The sequence below is a fragment of the Streptopelia decaocto genome, assembly GCF_964273445.1.
Source record: "Streptopelia decaocto genome assembly, chromosome: 6".
Lineage (NCBI taxonomy): Eukaryota > Metazoa > Chordata > Aves > Columbiformes > Columbidae > Streptopelia > Streptopelia decaocto.
Window position 1 is genome coordinate 45,758,343 of NC_138660.1, and position 22,780 is coordinate 45,781,122.

Sequence of the window (22,780 nt, forward strand, 5' to 3'; positions counted from 1 at the left end):
CCCCGCAGGAAGGGCCGCCCTGTGACCCGGAAGGCCGGGCGGAGGCGACTGGCTGAGGGCCCTTGTCGGTGCGGGCTGCCACTGGCCCGCTCCCCGCCGCCGCCATGGGGAAGTCGTTCGCTAACTTCATGTGCAAGAAGGATTTCCACCCCGCCTCCAAGTCCAACATCAAGAAGGTGAGGGGGGCTGGGTCGGTGGCGGCCGTTGCGGCCCTTGCCGGGTGGCTGGGCTGGGCTGAGTCGAGTCGCCGGGGCCCCTCGGGCGGCCGGTCAGTCAGGCCGCGCCGCCGCGCACCGGGGGAGCCCGGGGAGCTGGGACAGGGCCGGGCGGTGCGGTGTCCCGGGCGGGCGCAGGTCGGGCTGAGGGGCCTCGGGGCTGAGGCGCGGGGGAAAGAAGAGGCAGGTAAAAGGAGTTCAGAAATACCTGGAGCTTCAGGGTTACTCGCTCACAGGTGTGTGGAACTCTTACCTTTTCCTGGCTCCAGCTTTTCAACATCTGGCTCTCTGGATAAATAGACACCACACAGCGTCCAAGAAGATCCCACCTGTCACTACGTGCCCGTGTTTTCCCAGTATTTGACAGCTGCCTTGACCCGGTTCCTGCGCTCTCTTCCCAAGAGAGCCCGGGGTTTGGGGTCCGGTGGGGCAGTGTCGGTACAGGGGAGACAGCGGCACCACAGAGTGTTTCCTGAGCCTGCTCTTCCCTTCGTATCACTAAACTTTTCCATGTCTTTTCAGTTCTTAAATGTCGTTGAGGTGTAGCTTATCAAAATCATCGCCTGTGTGAAGTTCATTTGTTGAAATACTGAATAAAAATAAGTTTATTTTATGTGATTAGAATAGGAATTTCCCCTTGTTGAATATTTTCAATAGATTAAGCCAGTTAATCATTTATACATTAATACATTTTGCGGTAGTTTTTGGATTTGTTTAAAGTAGAAACTTACTTGTTTTAACTAGGTATGGATGGCCGAGCAGAAAATATCATATGATAAGAAAAAACAAGAAGAATTAATGCAACAGTATCTGAAAGAACAGGAGTCCTATGATAACAGGTGAGAACTGGCATAATATTGCACACTTCTTCCTACCGTCTCTTGTTTTCACGGCAGTGAAGAACATTGTGACTTGAAATACTGTCTCCCACTGACCATAGTAGAAGGAGAGGACAGCAATTCATAAATTGGCATCTGATTAAGCAGAGTTCACAAGAACCTCTTTAAAGTAGCCTCAGTGTGTCTTCTAATTGATTTCAAAATACGTTACATGACACAGAACAGCAGATAACGTTGTGTAAAAATATGTGTGGTTCACACAGACATCTGTCTTTTATAATTCAGTGGACACAGAATTACATTTCAGTTGTTGTGATTGAAATGTGTGATTTTTGGTACACAATGGAGCATACAAAAGTGTTGACTGGTCTCTCAGGTTTTTTTGATATTCAACTTTTGTTATTCAAATTAACAAAAAAACCCTGCCAGTTACTATAACAGTTTCCTGCTGCAGGTTTATTTTTTTGCGTGTAAGTAATACCAATGTGACTCTTCGGTGTGTAACACCCCAAACTCTGTCCTTTTTATTTAGATTGCTTATGGGTGATGAGCGTGTCAAGAATGGTCTTAATTTCATGTATGAGGCCCCACCTGGAGCAAAGAAAGGTACTGCGGTTTCCTGGTTGTGAGCAGACAGTACTGCAAAGCTAAAAAGACTCTGAAGAAATAAGCACAGTTTATTTTCTTTTAAAATAACGTGTCCACAGTGAGGTAACACTAGAAGGGATGATTCTTAGTTCTTCCTGTGGGAATTGGCAGAGGTACATAGTATGTAATAACTTTGATCTCACAATACTTTGATTTCTTTCAAACTGAAAGTGGTTGTGTTCTTTTAAGCAACATTTCAATGTGAAGGGAAGAAACAGATAAAATATCCTTCTAGGTAACAGTAGAAGTTCTGTCTGTGACCAAATATGTTTCTTTAGCCAATTATAAAGCTGTTGGCTGCCACTACCAAGGCAGTGACTCAGACTACACTAACCTGTATTTTGGCCTACTCTCCTTTTTAGAAATAAGAGGGTCACTTTTGCTTTAAAGTTCTGCCCATAATTCAGCTTGATGCATGTCAAGCATAGGAAATACTAAAGTAACAAGTTAATTAATTGAAGCTTTATAAATAGTAAATACTGAGAATCTGTAGTCAAACGTGCTGGCTGACCTGACTCTGGTGGGTCAATCTATGGGTGTATTTAGTACATTCATAAACAGAAGTTAATAAGTACCTGGTGGATACTTAGTCACTTAATTTTAGCAAAATCTGAATGCAAGTGCAGAAGTGCAAGAAAATTTACTGTAGTGTGTTCCCTTTAAGGTGCATCTTTCCCATTTGCACAAAAACCCCTGGAAATGGGCACATTCTTGTAGAGCAAATTTTGCAGTTATTCAACTTTAAAAGCTCTTAAAGTTAAGCTTAGACCAAATGCAATTTTAAAGTAGTGATTTTTGCTAAAAGATCTATTTTTTAAATGAAGCGTTGTTGCCACCTTTGGGGAAAAAAAAAAAAAAAGTTTAAGTTTGATTTCATATACAAATGCAAAACATATAGTTTTATAAGGTGGTTCCTGTTTTGCAGGTTTTGTAACCGTATACTAGAGGCTGATCATTTATAATTGAAATCTATTTAAATAAAGTAACTTTCTGAGTATTAGCCCTATTGTATTAGTATAAATAGTAAAATGTTTTGTCTTCAGCTTAGACACCAGCTACATTTTACATGTATAATTAATGTATCATTTCTTTTCTTTCCATGATTTCTGAAAATTCAAAGAGGAAACTAAAGAGGTATTTCATTACATCATTTCTTTATTTTTTCTTTTTATTTAAAATGTATTTGAAAAAATTAAACTTCCCATGTTTTCTGTTTTATAGCAAGAAGGAGAAACTGAATACAAATTTGAATGGCAAAAAGTCGCCCCTCGAGAAAAGTAAGATGTCTGGATTTTATCTGAGTTAATTTTTTTTTTTGTTACTTATCTTTCATATCCTTCCCTCCACGTACCCCCCTGTTTTTTTCTTCCCTTGTTTAATTTTTGAGCAGGTCACTTGTGTAATCTCATCATGTCCTGGCAGTTAATTAGTAAAACCTGTAAAACTGGAACTATTTCTTTGATTAGCTTAGTTTTTGTTTGAATTTTGCATCCATATTTGAAAACACATTAAAACTAGTGTTTGTCAGAAGTATATCTCTGAAATGGATACACACTTAATAATAAAAGGTAATTTTGTATATGATAGTTTAAAAAAACAATTAACTGAGTATTTTTTTCTTTGTGTAACAGATATGCTAAGGATGATATGAACATCAGAGATCAGCCCTTTGGTATCCAGGCAAGTTACATAAATTTCACTCTGTGGATATCTTGGGTATATTTCAAATATTATCTAACTGCAGAACATTTACACAGACTCTCTTAATCTTATCGTGTTTCTCAGTGAGTTTAAAAGCTTCTCTTGTGCCAAATAACACAGACATTTCTGTAAATGCTAAGCTGTATTGTTAACTACGTTACGTCAATTTTTTCCCCCTTTTAGGTGCGGAATGTGAGATGTATTAAATGCCACAAGTGGGGTCATGTAAACACTGATCGAGAATGTCCTTTATTTGGCCTTTCTGGAATTAACGCAAGTTCAGTTTCCAGTGATGGTTCAGGTAGGCAGTGATTGTCTTTTAATGGTGCTGGTTAGAAATCTTGGGGGAACTAATCAGATTTAATTTTAGAAGGTTTAAGTTTATCTTATTTCAAAGAGCTGATAAAATAGGGAAAACACTTCGTTATGCCAAATGTAGACTCCACAATTTCAAATTAATTTTTTTCAAATTATGGGGACCTAATTTTCTCATTAATAACACATTTTAAAAAAATGTCCAAAATAACTGTTGCTTTGATTTTATCTGTGGCAAAAATTAAGAAGCTGCAATGAGATTTTTTTAATACCAGAATGACAATCTGTTTATATTACAATGACAATATTTGTGTCACACACACACACACACACACACCCCCCCAAAAAAGAGTAATGGGTTGTCAAAGCCTGTCCCAGTTCAGCTTCAGGCAAACTGCTTGGAAGAGCTGGAATATTTCAGTATATCTTCATTAATCACTTGGAAAAAGGTTTTCTGATATATGTAATTGCATAAGTGAACAAGCAACTGAAGCCTAGATTCCCAAATGCCTGGTTTCTTTTCAGCTGGTTTCTTGTTGCTTCCTGAACTACAATTGTTTTCCTCTATCAGCTTTCCTGTTACTTGGAGTCACACGGCATTTAGTGTTAGATGAGGTTTAAAGAAATTGATATAAGCACTCAAATTGGATAATTTTTCCTACAATACTTTGTTTTCTATAAGTTGACCTAAGTTTATAACACTTCTAATATTCTTAAAATTGTGATACCTCAAAGAAAAGTGGGGTGAGACTCAGACTTGCTGTGCTGCGCTTTAAGATCCTGTGCTGTGTCGTGTATTCCGTTTTGCGGGGATACCATTACAATGGCACACGTGAGAACATATGGTTTTCTTCTGTTTTTCCTCAGGTTATTTATTTTATGCAGTAGCTCTTAGGGTTTTTTACATATTTAGCCTACCAACAATCTTGCTTTTTGGAATGAGATCACCTAGATATGTCTTTGAGATGAGGCCTGGAAGGCTTAAGTTAAAGGAAATAGTGCCCCTTACACATCTCTGCTTTTAGGCACTGTCTGATGATTATACCGTTACATTAGCCGTCCTGTACTTGACATTGTCAGCCTTTATTTTCAGTAGGTTATAACACTACATAATTTTCTTGCCTCCTTCTTACCTTAGAAACTTTGCTTGGAGTGTGTGGTGGTGGTAGAATTATATTGTGCAGCTCTTACACATGAGATATGCTTTTGCGCTGCAGAACTCACTTTTATTTTTTAATTCCCCACCCCCTACTTCTGAGTTCAAATGCTGAGGGTAAATTTTAGGAGTGGGGAGTTTGGCGGGGAAAGTGGAAAGTATTTGTACCTGCTTGCACAAACTTGAAAATGAACTCCTTGTTTATCATAACAGTGCAATACAGACACTTTGCAGTGCCCCTACAAGACTAACTGCTTGCTTCAACCCTGGCTGAGCTGACTGTCTACATGTAGGCAGCATTTGACTCTGGTGGGTGTTTTGTGCTCAGGGAGAGGTTCTCTGGGTTGCTTTCCAATCAGTCATTCTAAGCCTAAAGAGAAGGATTTAGCACATACAGTGAATTTTGTGTGAAGGGAAGTGCTGCGAAACTACTTAAATGTTCTCGGACTGTGCCAATGCCATCTCATTTTTAACTGTGGAACTTAGAAGACAGTGTGCTGTGCTGAGCAGAGACTTTTTTATAGTCTGAGGAAGGATTTCAAGGAGTAGAGGTGGGTGACAGATCAGGGTTTGTATATATAATTTGTAAGACACTGTTCTTGAATTTGAATAGTCAGCTGTAATGATACTGCTGCTTTCTCTTTCAGGGAAATTATGTGTAAAAACGCTGTAGGTAAAGTTTAAAACAATTTTAAGTTCTTGATTTAATAGCAGATATGGGGCTTTTAGGAAGTGGTAATATCATTAATTAGATCATCAGATAAAAGGTTGTCTGCTTTTCCTAACCCCAGGAATACAATCCTTTCATCAACTTTTCTAAAACTTCATCTGATTTAATAACAAGCTAAATTACTCTCCTGTGACTTCTGGAAATACCATGTATGTAGATGAAACATTACAGCTAAATGAGAACATGAGTTATTGAATTCACTGATTCTTTTAAGACTCATTATTCATTCTGAGGCATGTTAAAGCTTACACCACGTGTTTTGATAAAACTCATGTTTTTTTAAACTAAACACTGTGTTGTCTGGGATGGGAGTAAGTAATTACTGTGGCATTACTAAGAGTTCTATCCAGTTGTTACAGTGCTACAGATCTGCAGTTAGCTCTGTTAAATTAACCTATGCCGAGGGTAAAACAGTGTTTTTATGTTTCCCAACAAGACACTGCAGCACTAAAAAGGCAAATTCTATCATGTTCTGATCAATGCCCCCTGGAAAGGGAACAGGGTGGTTTAGCCCAGGTAGGCAGCTCAGCCGCTTGCTCACTCCCCGCCAGTGAGAGCAAATCAGAAGTGTGAAAGTGAGAAAACTCATGGATCGACATAAAGGTGGTTTAATAAGTAAAGCAAAAGCTGCACGTGCAAGCAAAGCAAAGCAAGGGATTCATTCAGTACTTCCCACTGGCAGACAGGTGTTCAGCCATCCCCAGGACACTGGGGCTCTATCACACGTAATGGTTACTTGGGAAGTCAAACTTCTTCCTGCTGCCTCCAGCTTTACATACTGAGCATGACGTCATATGGTATGGGATGTCCCTGGGGTCAGCTGTCCAGCTGTGTCCCCTCCCAGCTCCTTGTGCACGCCCAGGCTACTCACAGGCAGGACAGTGTGAGAAGCAGAAAATGTCTTGATTCTGTGTAAGCACTGCTCAGCAGTAACTGAAACGTCCCTGTGTTATCAACACATTTCAGTCACAAATGCAAAACATAGCATCCTACAAGCTACTGTGAAGAAAATTAACTACAAACAGTGGTAGCCACAGTATTACTAATGAATTTTTATGCATGTATAAAGGATGGGCGCTCACCTAATTGGAGGGATGTTTTTATCTTTCCCTTTGGTCAGAAGCTTTCAACAGAAAATTAGGGTAAAAAAAATCGTTGTATTAGGATAACCACATTATTGAGTTAAAACCAGCAAGAACAGCCTTTCCCCACCCTTCCCTTTCTTCCTCAAAAAACCAAGCCTACAAATGTTGTAGTTGAATGGTGACTTCCATTTAATAAAAGCCTAGGCAGTGATGTGTATATACATATTTATAAAATACCCAGGTCAGTGAGTTTCAGTAGGCTTTAGACTCCTTATTTGAATAAAAAAGTTTAAGTAATGCAGAAACTGTTTTATGCAAAGGAGTAGGTGATGCAAAAAGGAAAGAAATAGCACATGAACAGAACAGTGAATTAATGCTTTATATTGTATTCCACCAAAGAGTAAAGGTGTTGCATTTCAGCATTTTGAGATATTTTGCTGACAGAAGTTTTCCAGAGTAGTCAGCTATTAGAAGGTGGTAAAAAGAATCCTTTATTCTTCGGATATTTGAGAACTACACACTCGATTTTTAGTTGTCACTATTGTTTCTTTTGACACTATATAAATCATGTATCTCAACACACAAAGAAAATATTCAAGAGCACTTCATAGAAGTTCAGTTTGTGTTTTGTTCTAATATTTTCCTTCTTCAGAAAGGGAGCAAAACAACATGTCTTATTTGGGCTCAGACTATTTTTTCAACCTCAGAGGAAATGTTTGAATTAAAATGAATTAAAATTAAACTCTTACGTCTGATGTAGTTGTATTATCTAAAGTTCTTGCTCAGTTTCTCTGTGAGGAAAAAGAAGAGCTATAGATCACCTATGTACCTGTTTTTTCACATCATAGAATAATCACCAATATAGGCTTTTTCTTTCCCATAAATTCTATAAGCTGTGATTCTCTTATTTCAGCAGAAGGATACTTGTCTTTGAATCTTATTATAAGACTACATTGTAATCTTCCTCTTTGCTCATAAACCGATTGGCAATTGCTGGTTTGGGTTCGGTATTGAATACCTTGTGTGCAAAGACCAGTCACGGACTTCAGTTGACGCCAGTGGAGCTGCCGCGGGGCGAACACGTGTCTGTGGCACAGAGCTGTGTGCTGTGAGGTGACGCTGCTGGCTTTCGGGATCTGACATGCACAGCAGTGCTCCAGCAAACAAAAATAATTACGATCGGTACCTTAACTTAGGCACGGTGGCTTGGTTATTTTGCTTCTGGGACTGTTTTACTAATCTAGCTGGTAATTCATACAAAAAAAAAATAATAATCTTACCATTAAAAAAGCGCCTATTGAATAATATCTCACCGGTGAATAGAGATTATTTTTGCAATAAGGCAATTTCAGTGGATGTGGTTATCATGGGATAATCACACCCCTGGGGTACAGCCTTGTCTGTAATCTCCCAGGAGTGTAATTATTTCATGATAACTGCACCCCCTGGTGTTGCATTATTTCCATTATGAAATTCTTAGTTGTAGATAGAAAGTAACTTACTTTGATCACTGGAAACTGCAAAGTAGTGTTAGAATGTTCCAGCTGTGAGGCTTACAGAGACCAACTTATAAGATTTACTTCTCCTTTACCAAGCTAAATTAGGCAATCAAAATGGTTCTTTGGGCTAAACTGATTTACAGGGTTTTTTACTGATAAAATCCTAACTTTCAAAGTCCAGACAAGATGAAAATAACAGTTGTGGTTCTGACTTTATGTGCCACTGTGTATATATGCATGTATAAAATATGTAATATATACCAACAAAAAAACAGGTCACTAGCATCTAAAAGTTTGCCTGTTTTTACAACCATTTTTTATCACTAACCAGCAGCATCTGTGGATTTTTGTGGTTTTCAGTACTTTTTTTTTTTGAAGCCTGAAAAGCCTTTGACTCTATTAGAACAGAGACTGGTAGGTTTTCTGTGCAAAACGTTTGGAAGTAATACTGTTATTTCACTTCAGAATTGCCTGCAACTTCTTTTTTTTTCTTTTCCTTCCTGCAGGTGATCTATGTTGTTCAATGAGGGGTGGGAGTCGGGGGGAAGAATTTCTATAAAGCTGTGAAAGCTTAAACACTTGCAACTTTTATCATATGTTTTTTTAGAACAAATAACCTGCTAGGAATCTATTATTTTCTTGCGAAGGAGGGTATTACTATCTTATGAAATAAGACTCGTGTGTCAAATGGGGTAGTAATTTTATGAATGATGTAGTTAGGAGAAATGGGATGCTAAGAATAAAAAAGGTTCTTATGCTCTTGGCCTATGAAACATGAGCCCAGAGGGTGCTGGGCATCCTTCTCAGCTATGGAATACTCTGAATGTTTACAGCCAGCTGGCTCCATGTGTGATCTGTCCAATGAGATAACCAAGAAGAGAGAGTACCGTAAAGTGATAAGCATGTTGTGGAAAACTCAGACAAATAATGGTAAAAATGTAATTGAGCAACATGTGTATGTTTCTAGTGTCTTTTAGTTTACGAAGATAAAGAAACTCTAGTTGTGTCTATGCAGATGCAGCATTCTACAAACTCGTTATCGGCTCCTAGAGTTTGTGTGCTCTCCTTTCATAGCCTGACTGCCCCTAAATTAACTGTGGTCATGGTTTCCATCAGTCTGTCACTTAGTGTGTTCAACAGATATTTTAGCTTTTGGGTGAAATTCCTTTCCATAGGAATCGTTAAAATTATCAGTCATATGGAGACAGCAAAAAAGGAAATCTGTGTTATATTGTGCCTATATCTCACTGCATTTTTTCAGTGACAAATGGTGCTTTTTTGTTTCTCAACAGATAAAAATCTGCATTTTATCAGGAATGCAGGAATTGACTTAAGTGCTCTCTTGACTATAATAACAAATAAGAGGTATTTTACTATGTTAACTATGAATATTTGTATAAACGGTCATCTGTAGAAACATACAGTGTATGAAACCTTCCTTTGTGATCTGCAGCTGAGACCTTTGATTGGGAACAGTAGGAACCTTAACTAAATCTTCACATAGTTTAAGAATTCACATTTTAGAATAATCCTCCATTTACATTTTGGAAGCCTCTGCATTTGGTGTGAATGCATAAAATGCATATTTCTATTAGAAATCTTCTGCTTGGCACTTGAGCAATAAATATGTATTCCTATAGCAGTTTGATAACGTAAAATGGGTTTTACTACTCAAAAAATAGAAAAGTAAAAACGAAACTCAGGATTTTCTGAAATGCCCTATGACAAAAGCATGGCAAATTATGCTGGGATTTTGTGCTAAAGTGTTCAGTTCAGTTAAACTGCAGACCCTCTGGAGAAGAGCTAAGTAAAAGCCAGAGGTTTGGGGTTTTTTGTTCCTTTATTTCTCTCAATAGCAATTGCAGCAGTTGCTTTCAAGTCCAAATCTGGTCTGAATGCGGTCATCTCTGAAATAGATGGAAAAATTATCAGTAAAAAATGATCAATTCTGAATCAGTGGAGGCAGCATGAATGTGCTGCGTTATTCATGACCGGGATCATGATCACGGAATTTTGATAGTAGCTTTTTGCCCTTCAGATACATGTCTACTCTTATCCGTGTCACAATCGCAGTGAAAGAGCAGAAACAATACAGTGTGGTTAGGCTCAGTCTGTAAATTTTTTCCATTTTTATCCAATTTCCTTTTAAGCCATATGAAAAACAAATTAAAAACCAACCACATGAAACTCTGTGAAGAGCACCAAAAAAGCATGTGGACGTATTAGCAAAACTGTCTGTGCTGATTTCAAAGTTAATTTCTCTTTTAAAGCAAAACCTAAGAAGCCGTGTATCATGTTATGCCTTTGCTACCACCCAGAGAAGGCAGCATTCTGAATTCAGAGTATATTTGTCCTTCATGTGCTTGTGTGCTAAACTAAAGCCCACCAGCAGAACGCCTTTCTCAGACCTACTTAATGTGAAAGAGCTCTTTGCATACTCCCTGGAGTATTTATTTCTTTTTCAAGAGCACAGCATAGCTGTAGTTTCACTGTTACATAGAAGATAGAGTTTCAAGTTGGAAGAGTTATGGCTTCATGTTGTCCAAGATGCATATGAGACAGAATGAAGACAATATGCTTTAGGCCTACTCTGTTAACAAAAATATGTAGTAATAAAGGATAAGCCTTGGAAGTATCTTGTCTTTAATTCGTAAATAAATTTTTAAACTTGGTAGAGTGGAATGTACTGAGTGTGATGTATACTGACAAATTGGTAGCAGATATGCCAGTGTACTTCGTTTACATTTACGGTCATGTAAATTATCTCCCTGTTAGCAAGTCAGGAGAAGTCTGATTATGGTGATATTTTTAGTTTAAAATGAGTGCATCTTCCACAAGAGTACATGTTCTCAGTAAGGGGAAGCTCTAGAAAAGCCCTATTCTAAATAATCTGTTTTAATGATGCACAAAATGAGCATTTGTTAAAGGTAAAAAAGTTGTAATCACAGTGACACTGTGAAGTATCTACTGCCTTCTTCGGTAACTTTTGAGTGGTCTGTTTAATTGCATAACAATACATAACTGCAGCCACTGTCTAAGTGCAGCTGTTTTCTGTAATCTCCGCTGCCACAGGTGGGAATGGTGGTTATGCTGTTACTGCTTCTCATCTCTTTGCTTTCCATATGTATTCCACAATAAAAATCCATTTGAAACTTAACTGATTGCAGAGAATAATTCAGTTTGCTCATCTGCACTGGTGACTGGAGTCAAAGCTTTTGTCAATAAATTGAGCAGATAGTGTCAAGACCATGCATCATGAGTAGATAGAAGTAAAACTGCTATTTTTAGTGATAGTGGCAATCATAACATTATGGTTTGTCCCCACTGCCGCTGAAACTGTTGCAGAAAAAGTGGTCTTTAATCACAGTCATTATGAAAAGAGGTTCTAGCATACTGTTCTCTAATAGGGGATAATTAGAAAAAAGTGATTTAGGCGTTTCAATGGATGCCCGCGGGATGGTGCGTTACAGCCAGCGTTGTTCTGAGAGGAGTCCTGTGCCCCTGCCTCTTGGAGCAAACATCTGGCAACAGCAGAGCCTTACAGACAATCTGCATTTGGAGCTTCAAGAGATGCAGAAGATGGAATCAAAATGAATTGCAGCTATAGGTTTCTCTTGTTTCTGAGCCAGGAGTGGGGGTGGTAATGCAGGGCAGGAGAGCTTTCTGTAAAGCTGCGCGTTTTAGGTAATTGAAATCCAGAATTATATTTCCCCCCCTGGTTGTTTAATAGAAGCAGACTTGATTCTGTTAAATTGATCTCAGTTAAGTGTGATAAGAAATCGGTGTGCTCTTTGTTATAAAAAAAACAAATTGACAATATGTTGTAGAAATCCTAGTATGATATCCTTCTGCAGCCCAGTGTAACTGATGCTCATGTAGGCTTCAGGAAAATTCTGTTTACAGCTTTTCTGTTTATTTAATTGTAGGAATGTTATAAAGATGAACCAACAGCTGTCAAGCTAAGGTTGCACTCGGGTTATACTTTGTGAAGACTACAATCCTCCTTTTCACACTTCATTGAAGTGTTTGAGTTTCCAGATTTTGTGCCCCAGCTCTTTGAGTCAACTGAGCTATCTGGATTTTTTCCTTAAATAGTATTTTAAACAGAAGATAACAGAGAAAATTAATGCAGCAAGAACTTCTGTGGGAAGTAAGAAGCAGGAAGAAACTGTAGTCTATTTGCTTGACAGCACTATTTCTTGACAATTATAAAGACCGTTAAAAAATATTGTATAAATCCTTTGGTGGGTCTTTAGCTATGGAGCCTCTTTTGTGCAAGCCTTTAATATAATTTTAAGTACCTTTAGCTGTAGAAAACTTAACAATTTGTCATTTGTCTTAAGGCACAAAAATAAGTATGATATCAGCATGCAATTAATTCCACTATGTGATAAAAAGATTTTCTGAGACTATGAATTAATTTTAAAGTAGATAAATGTTTTAGTTTAAAACTAGTGTCATCTGGAAAAGTTTTAAAGCTTTTTCTTTATTTTTTTTCCTTATCAAAATGTAAATTCCAGAAAATAAGGCTTGACAGTCATATTCAAAAATAGCAAGGTACTGTATTTGACTTGTTTCAGGAAGAATAAGAAGCAGATGATGCAACATTGTAACTTTGAACTTATTTTTAGTTTGCTGATGGGTGAATTCTCAGAGACTAGTTGTTAGGAGTCGTAGCGATCAGCTATTTTTACAGGATTCCTATATCTAACGTTCTGTCAGCTCACGGCATGATGCCATCTCTGGATGTTTGCACCTGCATGAGATCACGCAGGAACCTTCTTCATGGGCCGTCTCACAAGTCCAGAAGAAATGCATATGTGAGGACATTTGTTTTCGGAGTACACAAGTATTTTTCTATGCCTAATGTAGGAGTGAGTTTTTGCAAGTTGATGAATACTTAGCTAGTTACCAAGATTTTAGCCAATTGAGAGCCTCTCAACTCAATCTTACCATCGATTTTGCAGTTTATGACTTAATTGGAACTTAACCAGATGAAGATCTATGGCTGTCAGGGATACTTTGTCTTTTTGTCTGAGGATCTTGAAAGGTGATGACCCAACTGTAGTCGTAACCGAAAGACAGGTTGAAAACATTAATCCCTTTGGCTTACCAGGCAAACCAAGTTTGATCACACGGGGCACAGTCACATCTCCAACAAGCAGGACTCCACCGTCGGTTCACACCAAACAGAGGCAGAGGCCCCTCTGCCAGCTGGTGTTCTGGCCAGGCCAAGAGTTAAATTTTAGCCCCTAAATAAGGAAGCCAAGGACGCTTCTGAGAAGTTGAGTTTTTCAAACCTCTGTTAAGTGAGGTTCACTGTTTGGGGCTTTCTTTTACAGTTTTTGTCTTCCTCATTTGTATGAGCCAGGAGAAATCCTCTACTTAATTTTGTAGTGTGGAAATGGGAATGTGATGGTTTGCTCACACATTTAGGCATCTACATCTTTTAAGGTTCTGTGAAGAAACAGCCCCAAAAGAAGCATGTCACAGCCCTCAGTGCTGTCATGCAAAATAGCTGTGCCCAGGAATCCTGGAAGACCTCAAGCTGTCACTGATATTTCAAAGAAAATCAGATCTGCCTGTCAAAATCATTAAAGTATAAATCGAAAGCAGTATGTTGAGGCATGGATGGGAAAAGAATGTCACCAAGCATTTGATTCCAAGCAAAGGAATTTAATTACAAGAATATTTATTTTTCTTGATTCTTGTTGTGTTGCAGAAAGTACATAGTAATAGAGGTTTGCTGTTAAGTTGTTGAGCCATGGTCAGATATAATGTCTTAATTGAACTTGGCCTGTACTTGTAACCAGGTAGAATAGAGTCTCTTTAGACTTCCCAGGTCAGGTGTTGTTTTCTCCCTGCTGTGGCCCAGCATTGCTACTTAAGCAGAGGTAGTGGTGCCCTCGTGCTGTCATCAGGCAGCACAACTGAGAAGTTCAGTGGCATCAGCAGTTCAGATAAAAAAGTGTGAGGAGGTTGACCTGTGTCAGCCTCTCAAAAATGTTAATGTTTTTAAACTGCAAAGATCCCAGGCTGCAAGAGAGCCCTTCGCAATCAACCCTAGTGACAACATGCTTGTGTCCTGCCTGGCTAGGGTCTGCACACAGAGAGGGGGTGAAATAGGACTGTGTTTTGCTTATACTTTCATTTATGGGGTTGATTTATTTTCTGAATCTCATTTTCTAGTCTTTTTTAAAGCCTTTAGTTACAATAAAAATAATGTCCATAGTAAAGCTTCACGGAGACTCTTGCATCTCCTCACAAGCTAGGCTGAACCTGAACTACTGTTTCCCTCACCACAATTAAAGGAAAACCAAAGCAGGAATAATTTGTTTCCTAAACCAATTTAGTCTCAAGGTTCTATAGGTACATTTGATGTAACTTGTATACATCCACAAAATAGGAATAACAGTGATTTGTTAACTGTCCTTGTCATGGTAATTAGAATACCATGTTGTGGCTAAAATATTGAAGATGGAGCTGTGAATGTTGATTAATAAGCAAGGAAACTGAACTCAGGTTTATTTTTAGCCTGGCTTGCTTTCCTTCTAACCTGTGTTTTTATTTTTTAAACTTAGTGCTGATTTCACCTCTAAAAAGCATATGGAAGCTAACTCAGAAGTTTCCCTTGTTGGATCCCAGCGGGAACAGCAGCTCCGACAGGCCCTGTTCACTCGGGGGGATCTGTGCCTTGCAGCACAGCTGGCGGCCACTGGGCACAGATGCGCAAAAATCAATAGCACTGTGCATTCATTGTAAACTTTTTGTGTAAAAGAGAATATAATTTTGCTTACCCGTTTGCAGTGTTGTGCACAAAGAATGTCTGAAAGGTTTGTTTCTATAAAATAATTTTGAACTGTGCTTTTGAAAGCTGATATGACTTCATGCCTCTCTGGTCTCCATTCTGCCAGCAATCCTTGCATAGAACCACAGAGTGAGGGCTTCTGTCTTAGTTCTTTTGAAAATCCTGTATAGATTTGGACAGGTTGTATTCCTCTATTTATCTAATCGCGCTAATGAGAATAATGAGGTATCCAGTACACATCAAGATGGTACAATGCTGAGGCACCAAAGGGGTAAGAGCTGGCACATTGGTTAGGTTACTTTGTTAGGCAGTGGTTCTTACTGCCTTTGAATAACAGGGGGATTTCAGGTTTCAGTCTGGGCAAATGGTTTGGTTTCTTTGGGATGGTGAAATCTTCCTTCATGATTCTATACTTTGTCTCTATTCAGCTTCCTTGTGCTGGGCTTGGTTTTGGTTTAGTATTTGACTGAATTGTATGGCTGGTTTACGTGGCCTTTTCAAATCAAGACATGAGCTGGTATCAAATTCTGTTGTTGGGTTTCCGTCTAGTGTTGGTTTCTGTTCCAGCCAGAGTAGATTTGGGCAAGCAAGGCGTGGTTTTAAATTTGAAATAAGCAAAAACATAGACACTGGAGCCTATATACATTTATTAACTGTCAGTGAGCTTACAATTACACTGTAACATGTAAAAAGAAAAAACACTTGTGGTAAAATATAGGCAGGGAGAAATAACCTCCTACCTAATAAAAATCTAAATTCAACTAAAGACGAAAAGGTATCTCATTAGAAAAGTCTTTTGCCTGGCAAAAATAAGGAGCTAGTGGAAAGAAAGTCAGTAGTACAAGTTCTTCCTTCCTGTTTTACACATGGGCCTGTTTCTGCAAGCAGTGTATTATACAAAAGATAAAGTTGACATATTTTTGAGAAAGTGCTATTTTACTGTCTATGTATTTTCTATAGTAAAACTCTCCCTTTACTTTCCATACATTTCAGTTGTAAAAATGTATGAATTTTGTCCATCTCCACAACTAAGAAACTATTAAATCCACAAAACAGGATCAGTATGTTTTATGAGACTAGTTAATCTTATAATTTACAATTAGTTTGCTGAAGTAATAGTACTTGCATGCTCCATGCTCTGTTTTGCAGTGCTGCTCATTTAGATTTACCTTATCCATGACAGTAAGCAGAGTGAATGAACTGGTGAGGAAATTCACTGCGAGTGACCTAACAAAAGAGTGTATGTTCAGGGTGAAGAAAAAGTACCTCATCAGACAAGTACATGAGGTTTTGATGAGCACAGGTGTTCAGTTAAAGCAAAATAATAAGTTGTTACAGGGTTTATAAATTATGCAGCCAACTCTGAATAACTGAAAAAACACCGTGTATTTTCCTCCTTGTTAGATATTTGCAAAGAGAGGTAGCACATGCCTAATCCCAAACACCTACTCTAATGCAATATGTGCTGTATTATTTAAGCTGGTAAAACAGAAATCTCCAAGGAGATAGCAGCCTAGGGACCTGGCATATTTGGGGGTCGCTAGAATAAGTAAGGATATATATACATTTTTCATTCATTTATTTATTTTCCATATGTATACGGACTTTCTAATAGTGGCTACTTTCTACCTCTAAGTTCAAAAATTTTTGTCACTATGAAAAATGCCTTATTAATGACATATTAGAAGTGCATTTCCCCCATGTTGTAGAGGAGAGCAGGCACCTAAAAGTTGTATTTAATGTCCTTTCTTTAGATTTCCTCTTCTTTTTTACTATAATAAAAATATATTACTAGACTTACCTAAATATATTGTTTTCAACATGACAAAGTTACATAAGAGAATCCCCTTGTACTTAAAGAAAAATGCAATTATTTTCTATTCTGAATCTCCAGACTGCTGTTTTAGAAAATCATATCTGATTATTTGCTCAGCAGAAGATTATTGAGTTGATTTAGCTATGATTTTACTTAACAAAGCTTCAACTGAATTCCTACTGTGGAGTCCAAAAAAGGTAGAGGGATATAAATGATACATTCAAACTGTGATTTTTGTGAACAGGGCCATCAATGCACCCCTCGGAGCTAATAGCGGAGATGAGAAACAGTGGGTTTGCACTGAAACAAAATGTGCTGGGGAGAAACTTGACCGCAAATGATCCATCACAGGTAATGATCTTTTTACCAGTAAGCTGAAAATGTCTGTAAATCTAAATGTGATTGCTTGTGAATTGCTACTTAATGTTTTCAAATATGCATATCCATAGGAAAGCTGAATAGCTATACCAGTACAAAAATGTCCAAAACCTTACTGTTTTCCAGCTTTGTTTTACCGGAATGGTGAATCATAAATTGCTTCTTTTAAAAACACTTGTAATACATTAAATCTCTCCTCTGGGTGACTAGAAATTGAGTTTTTCTGAAGGAGGGTGGTTAGGGGTTTTGCCACATATTTCTGATAAAGTCTGAGGAAGTATGCGCAAATAATTGCTGCCGGGAATGCTGTCTGAAGATTTTTTTAACTTGATTGACTATTGTTACATTTATTATTTCTGGGAGTGAAAATGCTTAATTGTCTTTACTTAGACTGCAGAGGGTAAATTTCCCATTGAGGTGCTTTAACAAAAATGTAAAGTGAAAAATTCATATGCACTCCTGGAGTGAGCCACCACAAAACAACCATTGTTCACGTGGCAGGATAGTCAAACCATGAGTAAAGAGGGTTTTTCAAGACCAGCCCTCAGCTGGTCTTGAAATCTTGAGTAAATCAACAATTCATTGTCTCTCCACAGATGGATGTACCTTTGCATTTAAAAAAGCTGTGTACCCCAGAAAAATGTAGCACATGGGCACTGTTAAATGAATCATAGTGATATCAGTATGTTTGATTTATGTCAGGTGTGGTGTGGTTTCTCTTTTTAATCTTCATTTCATCTTTCCCCTCCTGAGTGTGGCTAAAATTAAAAACATCATGGAGAAATGTAGTGTACCAGATGCACGTAATTTGAAGAATTCAGGGTTTTCAAAGTAGCTGGGCTTTGCTGATTGCGTTACTGTATGTAGATTATATGATTACCGTATTTTGCATTGCTAGAACACTTTATGAACATTTAAAGACTAATAACACAACAGTGAGGTAGATGTGTTAATACCCATTTTCCTAATGACTAAACCGAGACAGAGAAGTAATTTGCTTAAATTACTCTGGGTTCGAGCGGGACTAGCGTCTTACCTATTCATCCAAGCATGATAACAATGGAGTGACTTATCCTGGGGAATCATGTGGGCTCCAAAATTGGCTCATTCTTATTAACTACTTCATAAATGTTTCTTTCCCTAGCAGTGATTTTTTTCATGTTACTAATAACTCCTGTTGTATAACCCCCATATTATAACACCTACTCAGCTTTGAGACAGAATCGGGGGGGGGGTTCACTTTGTAGCAAGTTTAGCACTCTTTCCAAAGAGTCTTAAGCTGACTTAGTAATACAAATACATTTGTGCCTATGCAAAAACAAGGTACATAGAGGTATCGCTTTTAATACAGAAATCTGAATTAAGAGATTATTTTTATATATAAGAACTTAATGTCTTACCTTCCTAGGAATTTGTTGCAAGTGAAGATGATGATCCAGAAGTTGAATTTTTAAAGTCACTGTCAACCAAACAGAAACAGAAACTTCTAAGGTAAGTGTGATACCTAGTGGAGGGGATCTGTATCACCAGTAGTTCTGTCTCCATGGTGGTCCCTCTGACGCTTTTATGCCAGTGAAGAATTTAGCACCATCGGTACAGAAGGAAATCAGCTTAGTTTAACATATACTTGACCACAAATGGCATTATGCAGCATGGGTTTTTCATCTGGTTTTGTTTTAATCTGGCTGTTCTAATCTAGTTGTGATGCCTTCGCACTGGGGCTCGTTTCCAATTTAACTGGGATGCTGAAATAACAATAATTGCCTCACTTAAGATGCTGTCAGTTGCTATTTCAAAATATTATTTTGCCTCTGTCATTTACAGCATCTTCCAGGATTAAAAATTCTATGCTCTTGTTTACTGGTTTACAACTTGGCAAAGTTTGTTATCTTTTCCCATGGGGCTAAACGGACTGTGACGTTGCAGCCCAGAGCCGAGGCCGGCCCAGCCCCACACTGCCCTCAGAGCAGGGATTGCAGTTTCCTGCCCCACAGAGGGACCTCCCTAAGGTTTTGGAGCTCTAATAAACAGTTAAGGAGGTTTTCAGTCTCTCCCTATGTCCTACTGATTTCATATGTCAGGTGACTTTTTTTTTTTTTTGCTTTTGCTCTGTTAATTTGCAATACTGTCTTGAAATAACTGCCTGGTAGGTCCCACACAGGTATCACTAGTTAAAACAGCCTTTTAGGTTAAAACATGTTCTCTATATGGGGGAGTGGGAGGAGGGGAGAAAGGTAAAGGGCTAAGCAAGCACATAAGTAAGGTACGTACATATGGTACTAGCATATATAATAAAGCATTCTCTGAAAATGGTTGGTGTATTTTATGTTCCTTTTAAGTAAGGAATACGTATGTAGTTTGAGTACTTTACAGCAGTATTTTGTTTGAACTTCTGCTGGCCCGACACAATGAAATTATAATACTTTATATTTTGAAAGCTGAAGTTTAGTAAATACTTGGGTCTTTTAGATTTTACCAGTCTGAAGGGATTTTTTTTTCATACACTGAAAGTAGTTTCACTATTCAGTCCCTGATTTTTTGAGAAGAACAACCACAGAAAGCAAAATAAAAACTAGGTGAAAGTAGTCAAATAGCAGCGAATGCATGTGTATGACTAGAAAATGTAAATTTCTAGTTGTGACAGAAGTTATTGAAAATATCCATATTATTTGCCTGGAGAACTCGGAGATACATACTTTATAGTCTCAGTTTCCATCATTAATAGGAAGTAAATGCTAATTTTTTCATTTTCCAAATCTCATAAAAATGCACAAACAAAAGCAGCAGTTTTCCAAAGTCTCCAGAGCAGGCTGACAAGGAAAAAAATACACTACTGAATGTATTTATTCCTAATTACAAGGCCAAAATTGATATATCTTACTTATCTTTTTAAAAATGAAATAAATCATATTCCTTCTGTTTTGAGGGAGCAGCAGTGGATTACACAAGGATTCTCACTGTGGTCAATGTCAGTTAGAAGTTTAAAAATAATACTTTACTGAAAGAGGAGAGCAATTCAATGTGTTTTTATGGCGAATAGTGTATTTACTGTGTAGGTCATCAGATGTAGTGAACTTTTTAAAAGACGGTGACTTTGTAATTGAGAATATCTTAACACATCTGATTGCGCTACTCTTCTATTTTGAAAATAAAAGGAAGTTGGACCGTCTGGAGAAGAAAAATAAAAAGAAAGACAGAAAGAAGAAAAAGCAGCAAAAGAAAAAAAGCAAAAGTAAACACAAGAAACATAAGACGAGATCCTCTTCCTCATCCTCCAGCGAGACTTCAGGAAGCAGCAGTGAGAGTGAGACTGACAGCAGAGATAAAGCAGCACAAAAGAAGATGTATTCTAAGAAAAGGAAAAAAGACAAGATTTCAGAGGCCAGCAGCAGCAGCAGCAGCAGCAGTGATTCAGAAGGAAAAGCAAAGACCAGGAAGGAAGAAGTTTCTGAAAATCTCTCCAGTAGTCACGGTAACAAGGACAGAGAGGGGGAGAAGTACAGACTTTTAAAGCAAGATAGTTCTGCAGAGAACAACCAACGGAGCTCCTGTGAGGGGGAAAGTAAGTCCAAAAGCAAATGCCACAGCAGCAACAAGAGAGAGACTGAGAGAAAGGAGAGGGATGGTAGAAGCCGAAGCATGGATGAGGGGAGCAGGAGAAGCCCTTGCACAAGTCACAACAGTTCCAGGCAAAGGCAAATACGAAAAAGTCCAAGTCAAAGCCCTGGTGAAGAGCGGCACAGGAAAAATGAAGCCAGAAGCCCCAGCACAGATGTGCACAGAGAGAAGAAAAAATGTAGAGAGAGGTATGGGGACAAGTGCGGCAAAGTGGAACACAGAGACAGGAGCAGACGCAGTAGAAGCAGAAGCAGAGAGAGGAAAAAAAACAGATAGTGTAGGGGACAGGTGCAAACAAGAATATCTCCCATTTTTTGATGAATACCTTTAACAAGGGCTCAATTACATGTTGCTGTTCATTTTCCAGTCCCTGTAACTAGCATATAGTCAACAGCATAATTTCTATAATGTTGGAATATTTGTAAATTAGGTATAAATGTTATGATATTTTTCTTACTGTATAAATATACTTGTTGGCAAATACCTCTTGTATACATGCAGTAATTCATCTACCTGATTTTAGTGGTTAAAATATTTCAGAGCAGTATGTGATATCCTTGGTTTTGTCGATGAAGATTTATGTTTAGATGCAACTGTGAGGAGAAGCAGAGTAATTTGGGAAGAGTCCTGGGATATGTTAAACGCTAACAAATGTTTGAGATAGTTCTGGATAAAATCACTGCTTCAGATATCAAAACATTGTATTGTAGAGGGTTGTTTTTTTTCATACTGAGGCATTTCTCCTGAAGTTCCCTGTAAGAGATCAATTTCATGAGTTAGAACAACAGAGACACATAGTTCACATAAGTGTGTAGCCAACATTTTTTGACCTCCTGCAGTGTACAACTTGGTAGGGCTATCTAAACATCATGAACTCCTGTTGGTATGTGTCGCTACAATGTCAAGTTATTGTTCAATAATCTCTCAAGACATCAAAAGAATATTTACTGCCTCAACTGTTTCAGGTATTGTTGTAGTAGAAAGTTAATGTAAATAGTCATCCTTTTGTTTTCATGGAGCAAACTTCCTTTTTTTTTAAGTTTGTTTGTCATTTTCTGCACACATTGTTGTGAAGGTGAACCTCCGTAATAAAATACTGTATTCTTTAAAAACAGTAAGAATTGCCTTCTCCAAAGTTCGGAATCAATGCAAATGCACGAGGCAACACTTCACAAGGATTTTATTTCAAAGGCAATGCTTCTCTGCCATTTCAGGGTGGCAGATGGAAGTACATTAGTGGACAGGTGAAAAGTCATCACCATAGCCAGTGTTCCAGCAAGCTACTGTCTTCCTTTCCTCACCCATGGGACAAATGGGATTTTTTTTTTTTATTACCAGTCCATTTCTGCTTCTTAAAATGGTCACTCAGAAGTTTTTCAATATTACACGAAGTATAATATATGCTGGAAGTGAGCTGGCTTATCTCTAAGTGCAGGTGAATGAGCTTGGAAGTGTGAACCATCAAGGGATGTGACCTTCTTTTAGCTGTGTGTGGATTAAGTTGCTCCTGGGTTCCTGCTGAAGCAGCTGGAAGTTGAAGGGCGTGCACAATTCCATGGAGCTGGGCCCTGTATTAATGTGCACATGGAAGCTCCGATTTAGAATGAGCAGGAGGAGGTGGCCAGAACGCCTGTACGAACAATTTAAACAAAACCTCTTCTGAAGAGTTTATTATCCCTCTGTGTAAGAGAGGACAGAGTAATGTGATAGGGGAAAAGGCATCTTCTGGTAGAACACTTCCATGGTAAATGCAGCATGAAAGATAATGAGGAGTAGCCAGTTAAGTACTGGAAGGTGTATCTGAAGAAAGGTCTCTTGCTTACAGGTCTGGTTGTTTTGTGTGGCACAGGAATCTGCTCACCACTATCTTGCCAGCTGCCATGCAACTGACGCCTACCTGGAGAAGGAAGGACAGCTTGACATCTATGGTTGCAGGCATTTCTGTGGGCTCCGCACTTTATTCCTTTGTATG

The 22,780-nt window shown here is 38.3% G+C and overlaps 1 protein-coding gene across 1 annotated transcript; it reads left to right on the forward strand.

The window, feature by feature from the left end:
• Window positions 1–14: 14 nt before the first annotated feature.
• Window positions 15–21,291, forward strand: CIRSR (corepressor of RBPJ and splicing regulator). The gene is made up of 10 exons (XM_082056865.1): window positions 15–176; window positions 960–1,054; window positions 1,587–1,660; window positions 2,823–2,836; window positions 2,924–2,979; window positions 3,334–3,382; window positions 3,587–3,704; window positions 17,057–17,163; window positions 18,599–18,681; window positions 20,346–21,291. The coding sequence occupies exons 1-10, from the start codon at window positions 105–107 to the stop codon at window positions 21,082–21,084; spliced, it is 1,407 nt and encodes a 468-aa protein (XP_081912991.1). The 5' UTR covers window positions 15–104; the 3' UTR covers window positions 21,085–21,291.
• Window positions 21,292–22,780: the final 1,489 nt, after the last annotated feature.